Source organism: Mus pahari, chromosome 18 (genome assembly GCF_900095145.1).
Source record: "Mus pahari chromosome 18, PAHARI_EIJ_v1.1, whole genome shotgun sequence".
Taxonomy (NCBI): Eukaryota; Metazoa; Chordata; class Mammalia; order Rodentia; family Muridae; genus Mus; species Mus pahari.
The window spans coordinates 25186582-25195612 of record NC_034607.1 but is presented as its reverse complement, the minus strand read 5'-3'; the positions used below and the strand labels follow the sequence as shown (position 1 = coordinate 25195612).

Below are 9031 nucleotides of genomic sequence, written 5' to 3'. Positions count from 1 at the left end.
CACACACACACACACACACATCTGATGTAGAGTACCTAGACTTCTCACCAAGCCAGAAAAGGACAGGTATGATTAATCATTGTAGAGACACTGCCTTCTGTAAATATCTGTCTAGTAGAGAGGCAACTGATCTAAGTCTAGACCCTCAGCTTCTCCACAAGAGGATAAGGAGTTCCTAGCGAATGCTGACATGGTATCACATAATTTGAGTAGAGACAAGATTAACTGTCTTGGGAAGCACTTATTGAACAGTATTAAGCTGTCTCAACATGTGTTTCTTCCTGAAATAAAAATAGTACCTGCCTGCTTGGCTAATAGCTTTCTACCTATTGTAGAAATGCTCTTCTCAATATGGACCTCTGACTTGGTTCACCCTATAACACTACAAGACTGGTGCTCATCCAGAGATGCCTGAGATATCCGTCTACTATATCATATCTGGTATGTCAGCTCTGCTTGGTTAGTTTCAAAAAAATGTTCTTCCTATTCTGTCCCTCTCCCAGCTTGGTTAATGAATCCATTGTTGGTAAAGCAGTGGTGTCCGTGAATCCTTAATTCAGTTGAGTTGGGTTATGACCCAAGCATTTTCCTTTTCCTACTATTTGATGTTAGGCAAACTATGCCATTGCCCTGAAGTTCAGAAAATCTGTTTGGTGGGAAAAGGTTATAATTCATATCTTACTATAGTAAAACATATACATAATAATATACACAAAACAATTAATAAAATTTGCTATTAATTTATAAGATTAATCATATACCATTATTTTAAAAAGATATTATATCAATAGTTTCTCCACAGTGCTATGATGGAATTTTTTTTCCTTTTAGAAGAGTATTGCTAGGGCTCAGTTCCAGAACCTACTGCATAACATCCATAGATATTCAAGATTTTGGTATAAAATGACAGAACAGTCATTCATCCCAAGATCTAGTATGTTGCAAATGCTAAATAAACAACTGTTGTACAGTATTGTTTGGGAACAATGACAAGAAAAATATTCCTATTCATTGTATATGAAAATTTTTGTTTCCACCAAACACATGAGAGACATCTATATTCTTAGATGGGATTTTCTTTTCTTTTTTTCCCCTTAGGAAGCTTTTCCAAATAAATTATGACTCTGACCTTTTGGTTATGGATACCATTATAATAGCAAACTTGTAATACATAGCATGAAATAAACTACAAGAGTAAAAATAAATCTATAAATCAGAATTGATGGAGATTCAAAATCATAAAGTATTGAAGTGTTAACAAATTAAAGCCATTGTGGTTTACAATGCCAATAATTCAACAATGGACTAAAATGTATTTCAGAATGCAAAGGTAAATCAAAATAGAAAAATATAAGAAGCATCATAATACACCTATGTGATGTAAAGTTGTCATGAGTTTGTATGAATGAGAAAAAGTCAATAGATATACCATACTTGCATATAAAATGTATATATGTGTGTATGGTGTGTATATATGTGTACACATGAGAGCAGTGTCTGTGTGTGTGTGTGTGTGTGTGTGTGTGTGTGTGTGTGTGTGAATATATATGGGTCTATATGCACTTGTTTATATGTGAAAAGGCCCAAAGTTGACATCAATGTAACTCTCAATAGCCTTAACCATCAACCTTACATGGCCTAGAATCACATAAGAAAAGATTCTTGAGTGATTGACTAGATTGTGCCTAAGGATGTGTCTAAGGGGATTTATTAACTGTTAACAGATGTAGGAAAGGCAGCATACTGTGGACAATATCATCTCCCATGGACAGGTAGTCCTAGACTGTACTAACAAGCTTGTTAAGACTGTAACCAAATCATCAGGCAGCATTACACTCCTCCATGGTTTCTGCTATACCTCCTTGGTAGTGAGTGAGATCTCTGTTTAGAAGTAATACAACAGCAAGCAGGCCTGACTTCAGATTCCTGCTTGAATTCCTGCCCAGGTTTTCTTCAGTGATGAATTTTAATCTGGAGGGTTGAAGAAGCCCTTTCTTCCCTGAGTTGCTTTTAGTCATAGTGTTTTTATGAAAGGGGCAGAAAGGAAACACTAGCTGGTATTCCTCAATTACTCATTACTTTATATGTTGGAGTAATCTCTCTTGTAGACCAGAAACACACTATTTGACTAGTTTTTTTTTTTCTGTCAGCTTTTTCTAGACATAGCTGTCAGTGCCTCCTGAATGCTGGTGCTGCAGGCAGCTGCCACACCCTGCTAGAATCCATATGTGTCCCAGGGCTCCTAACACCAGCCGTTGTGCTTCTGAAGCACCCTCGGCACCTAATCCTGGCACACAACTATTTTTTTTTTAATTAAGATCATGTTTATAATATTAACCAAATTTTAAACCTTTATAAGTTAAGTTCTTTATAAAAGGGACCAATTTCATTTTCTATATCAATCTTTATATATCGCAAAATCAATTTCAAAATGTTATGAAAATATTGCTAAAGATCCAACATTATAGTATCTAAGTTATTTTTACATTAAAGTCTCTACATTAGAGACTTTATATTCAAGTGTAACTACTTTAGTTTAACCAGACCAAGTATTTGTTCACAGTACTCTCTATCTGGTATGATTACATATTATTTATTATTTGCTTTTAACTAAGTATATTCAATGTGCACTTCAAATAGTAATATTAATATGACAATAAAATTAAATATTTTGAGATATTTTTAAATAATCCAACTTACCATGAAGCATGATTTTATAGATATTTATGCTGACATATAAAATACATACAATAAAACAAATATTTTTAAAAAGATCCTCTTCAGTATATCTTACCATGACAAAAAAAGGGTAAAAGAAAGAAAGAAAAATTCACAATGTTGGGGATGGTTCAGTGGATGGAGTGTTTACATCTTACGTACAAGTGTGACAACCTGAGTTTGATCCTACAGAACCTATCTTACAAAACAAATTGTCACAGTAGTTCATGCTTGCAATGCCTCTGGGAGACAGAAACAGGAATTCAGTGCTGCTAATCTTCAAGCTCCAGGCTAGTGAGACACTCATTCTCATATGCGTATATGACACCTAAGAAATATCACTCAAGGTTGTCCTCTGCCCCTAACACAACATACAATTTCAAATATGTAAGCATGTGTATACACTCACATGTAATCTGTACGTAAGCAAGCCTATGCACACATAGAAATCTACACAAAGAATTTCTCAGGATACCTATGTGGTCTCATGAGAGAGCACATTCTTAACAAGCATGATTCCTTGGGTTAAAGAGTCAGTACTTCAAACAACAACAACAACAACAAAACACAATGAATTCCTTAGTTGATCTTTGGGTTGGAGGAACACGTTGCCTATTACATGCTGGGAAGAACTTTTACTATAGACTTAAACTCCAAGATTTCCTTCTGGACTGTAACTTTGGATGTAACCCGTATGTAGACAGCACTTTCTCTCTCCTAAGCACTCATGATGTCCTCATGTAAAACCTATGTTGTGGGCTTAGTCATTATACTTACCCATTATCCAGTTGAGTTGAGCTGGGCTGGACCTTCCAGTGAGATCTGAGGAGCTGGAGAAAGCCCTCAGTGAGAGGAAGGAGGTCAATGGGTCATCACAGTTGTCTGAAAAGATGGCAAGAGCAGGAAAAGTCAGCTTTTATGGGCAAGAAAAAACTTTCACAAACAGGAAACATAATATAAGCACTCTATTAACCATTTGCTCTGAAGAAGGTAGGGAACTATTTTTCAGTGTGTGTATTTGCAGTTACCTCTGAAAACCCACACACATGACTTCCTTTTATTGATGGAGAAAATGAGGCCTGGTGGGTGCATTCAGTCTCACAATACTAGTAAATATTATAAACAAAAATTCTCAGGAAGCTTTGTTTGAGTTACAAATCCAGCTATCCATCTTTCCCTTTAGTTGAGCATTTCAGCAAAAACCTCACAACATGTCTTACAGGGTGTGATTTATTTCTCCATTTCAGCTTCCATGAATACTTGCATTAAATATGTCTCTCAAAGCAGGATAACTTTTCATTTCTTACTACAACTTGTGTGTGAGCAAGCGGAAAATATGATACTTACACATATGCTCAGTTATGTTACAGGAAGTGAAACAGAATAGTCTCAGATGTGCTAACAGGAGTTAGGTAGGGACTTCAATAGATAATTTTATAGCTTTCTCTGGTGAGGTACTTTCTAAGGCTGCTTTGATAATATTAAACAAGATGAGGCCATGCACAAATACATGCCTTGACATAAGTTCACACTAATCCATAGAGACTGAATTTTAGATGGAGAAGCTTAGTCTTCATCCTTAGTATATGCCATATCAATAACTGGTTTGAATATTTGTGCACTCCAAGATTACCATATAAATTTAATTTCCATGCATATAAAGTAAGAGTCGGGAACTTTGAAAGCTTCACTGCCATCATGGGTTTAGTGTTTTAGAAGTGCAGTTTCTCTCCTCTTTCCTTCTGTCACATAGTGATTCAGCATGTTGGCCTTGCTATATAGTGTCACCTTGATATCAGTTATCTAATTCCCTAGAGATGTCAGCCAACAACTGTTTGTTATAGTCTATCTCACATATTTTGATATAACAGCACAAGACAGGTTACAGGACTTAATCATCAAAGAGCTGTAGCAATGTATTTTTTCTAAATCTTCCATGAGGTAGTACATCTTTTTGTGGGTCTTTGGCAATATACCCTGCTGCATAATAGAACTCAAGAAAAGGTATATGGAAAGGGTAGGATGGTGAATGATGAAGATAGGGACAAGAGAAAGGACCAATCTATGAAACATCTAGTTAAACTTACAAAGCCAACTTTATTTTCCCATTTTAAAAATTTGAACAAAATTGATTCTTTGGAACATTGAAAATGATTCCACAACATCTAGACAGACCTTATTGAAAACCAATTTGAAATGTGCCAGTCAAGGTAAATTTTTTACGTAGCCTATTGGGAGAAACAGATCTGCTATTTGAAAAGAACATTAACATGGGATCATAATTGTTTATCCAGACAAATCCTACAAAGCTGTATTTCAAATAATTCCAGGTATGTTAATTAGAAATGTGAGGGTGATATCCTCCAGATACTTCCATTTGCCCAAAAATTTCATAAATTCATTGTTTTTAATAGCTGAGTAGTAAGTACTCCATTATGTAAATGTACCACAGTTTCTGTATCCATTCCTCTATTGAGAGATATCATCCTGAGTGAGGTAACACAATCACAAAAGAAGTCCCTAGATATGAACTCACTGATAAGCGGATATTAATCCAGAAACTTAGAATACCCAAGATACAATTTACAAAACACAAGAAAACCAAGAAGAATGAAGACCAATGTGTGGATTCTTTATTCCTCCTTAAAATAGGGAACAAAATACCCATGAAAGGTGTTACAGATACAAAGTTTGGAGCTAAGATGAAAGGATGGACTATCCAGAGACTACCCCACCTGGGGATCCATCCCATCATCAGCTACCAAACCCAGACACTATTGCACATGTCAGCAAGATTTTGCTGAAGGGACCCTGATATAGCGGTCTCTTGTGAGGCAATGCCAGTGCCTGGCAAACACAGAAGTAGATGCTCACAGTCAGCTATTGGATGGAACACAGGGCCCCCAATCAAGGAGCTAGAGAAAGTACCCAAGGAGCTGAAGGGGTCTGCAACCCTATAAGTGGAACAACAATATGAACTAGCCAGTACCCCCAGAGCTCATGTCTCTAGCTGCATATGTAGCAGAAGATGGCCTAGTCCAACATCACTGGGAAAAGAAGCCCCTTGGTCTTGCAAACTTTATATGCCCCAGTACAGGGGAAGAAGTGGGAGTAGGTGGGTAGGGGAGCAGGGGCAGGGGGAGGGTATAGGGAACTTTTGGGATAGCATTTGAAATGTAAATAAAGAAAATATCTAATTTTTTTAAAAAAAAGAAATGTGAGGGTTAAATGTTTGTTTGTTAAAAAGTGGGTTTAGGCAGAGGTGAGTTGCCCTGGGTCTCTAGAGCACTATTTTCTAGCTCTGGGCTCCCTATTCAGCCTAGATGAGTCTTGAAGGACCCAAAGGTGTCCTGCTTCCCCCTGGAAACATTGTGGGGGAGGTGGCAAGACTTATCATCTTGAAAACCTGATCCACCAATCCTATATCAGTAGGATCAACCCTCAATCCCAGGTTGGTCCAACTGGGACAGAGCCTCCTGAGTAGGATCCACCCAGGACACACCTTACAGAGTGGGATCTTTCTGAGGCACAGTCAGCAGAGTCAGGTACTTTGATCTCCATTGGCTGGTCAACAACTCCCCACACCATCCCAAGAAGTCCTCCAATATCAGGATCATCCAGTGAACACCAGGGAATAACAGATGCTAAAAGGACAGCATAAGAACACAATCAACAAGATCCAGGTGAATATGGTACCACTAGATCCCAGTTATATTGCTGCAACAATCCCTGGGTATCCTAATGAAACTGAAGGACAAGAAGATAATCTTATATCCAATCTTATGAAAATGATTGAGCTTTCAAAGAAGACATGAATAAATCCCTAAGAAAATATATTCAAATCGGTAGAGGCACTAAAAAAGGAAGCAAATAAATATGAAGAAATATAGAGTCCTTCCAGTTTGGGCTGGTGCCCTGAGCAGACCTTCAGTGCAAACTCCTCAGCCAGTCCCACAATACTCCAAGGAAGATCCACTCCCAGGCTCTCTAACCCTCACAGGATCACAGTATCAGGGTGAAGAGAACACAACATCAGCCCCAACACTGGAAGTAACTGGGACTAGCAGGACCCGGACACCCAGGAACTCTGCTCAACCAGTGGCAAGGATTCCTTCTGGTCTGTACCAGTGCTCTGAGTAGACCTTGGGCATGAACTCCACAGCCAGTCCCACAACACCCAGAGGAATCTCCACTCCAAGGCACTCTAAAACTCCTAGGATCATAGGAGCAGAGGCACACTGAACAGACCTTGGGCCTCATGAACTCCTCAGCCAGTCCTACAACACCCAGAAGAAGCTATACTTCCAGGCACTCTGACATCCCCAGGACCACAGGATCCCAGGATCCCAAGATCCCAGGATCCCAGGATCCCAGGAGCTTTGTCATAACAGGATCTCAGGGTCCAAGAGGGAATTGACTCCTAAGAGCTCTAAGAAACCAGGATCTCAGGATCACACAATCCCGGAAACACAGGATCATGGGAAGAGCTGAACTCTGAGGAGTTCTGACACAACCAGGATCACAGAAAGGACAGGCTCCAGTCAGACATAGAGAAAGTAGATAGCTCTAGAAATAAGCAGATGGCAAGAGGCAAGCATAAGAACATAAGCAAAAGAAACCAAGGTTACTTGGCATCATCAGATCCAATTCCCAGCCCCCACCTACCCACCCCCATAGCAAGTCCTGGATACACCATCACACTAGAAAAGCAAGATGAGGGTCTAAACTCACTTCTCATGATGGTGATAGAGGACTTTAAGAAGCACATAAATAACTCCCTTAAATAAATACAGGAGAACACAGGTAAACTAGTAGAAGCCCTTAAAGAGGAAACACAAAAAAATCACTTAAAGAATTACAGGAAAACACAATCAAGCAGGCAAAGGAAATGAACAAAACCATATAAGATCTAAAATGGAAATAGAAACAATAAAAAAATTGCAAAGGGAGACAACTGTGGAGTTGGAAACCCTAGGAAAGCGATGAGGAGTCATAGATGTAAGCATCACAAACAGAATATAAGAGATAGAAGAGAGAATTCCATATGCAGAAGATACCATAGAAAACATTAACACAGCAGTCAAAGAAAATGCAAAAATCAAAATTTCCTAACTCGAAACATCCAAGAAATCCAGGACACAATGAGAAGATGAAACCTAAGGATGATAGGTGTAGAAGAGAGTGATCATTCCCCACTTAAAGGGCCAGGAAATATCTTCAACAAAATTATAGAAGAAAACTTCCCTAACCTAAAAAAAGAGATACCCATGAACATACAAGAAGCCTACAGAACTATCCTGAGATGCATAGGCTATAGGTGGAACACGCCTCTGACATTCATCAAAACACCAAATTCACTACACAAACAAAGAATATTAAAAGCAGTAAGGGAAAAAGTTCAAGTAACAAAGAAAGGCAGACCTATCAGAATTACACCAGACTTCTCTCCAGAGACTATGAAAGCTAGAAGATCCTGGGCAGATTTCATACAGACCCTGAGAGAACACAAATGTCAGCCCAGGCTACTACACCCAACAAAACTCTCAATTAACATCAATGGAGAAACCAAGATATTCCATGACAAAAAGCATATTTACACAATATCTTTCCATAAATCCAGCCCTACAAAGGATAATAGATGGAAAAGTCCAACACAGGGAGGGAAACTACACCCTAGAAAAAGCAAGAAAACAATTTTCTTTCAACAAACCTAAAAGAAGATAGCCACACAAACATAATTTCACTTCTAACAACAAAAATAACAGGAAGCAAAAATCACTATTCCTTAATATCGCTTGACATCAATGAACTCAATTCTCCAATAAAACTGACAGACGGACTAGGTAAAGGAGATCCAGCCTTTTGCTGAATGCAGGAAACTCACCTCAGTGTCAAAGACAGATACTACTTCAGAATACAGTGCTGGACAACAATTGTTTTCAAGCAAATGGCCCCAAGAAACAAGCTGGCATAGTCATTCTAATGATGAATAAATTCGACTTTCAACCAAAAGTTATCAAAAAAGACAAGGAAGACACTTCGTACTTATCAAAACAAAAATCTACCAAGAATAATTCTCAGTTCTGAAAATCTATGGTCCAGATGTTGTGTCAATGTCTTATGTGCATCTTCTGCACCTGAGATTCTCTCTTCTATCTCTTTTATTTTGTTGGTGATGCTTGAATCTTTGACTTCTGGTCTCCTTTCTAGGTTTTCTATCACCAGTGTTGTCCTGTTTTGTGATTGTTTTTAAATTATTTCTATTTCCTTTTTTTTTTTTTTTTTTTTTTTTTTTTTTTTTTTTTTTTTTTTT

General features: G+C 38.0%; 1 protein-coding gene across 2 annotated transcripts in view; it reads right to left on the bottom strand.

Annotated features, from left to right (window-relative positions):
* LOC110335694 (contactin-associated protein like 5-3) overlaps positions 1-9031 on the bottom strand; it is a 514066-nt gene that overhangs the window by 449878 nt on the left and 55157 nt on the right. For both annotated transcript variants that reach the window (XM_029531381.1, XM_021217999.1), the window contains exon 2: positions 3496-3600. In XM_029531381.1, coding sequence (XP_029387241.1) covers positions 3496-3600 — 105 coding nt within the window. The remainder of the gene's footprint in view (positions 1-3495; positions 3601-9031) is intronic.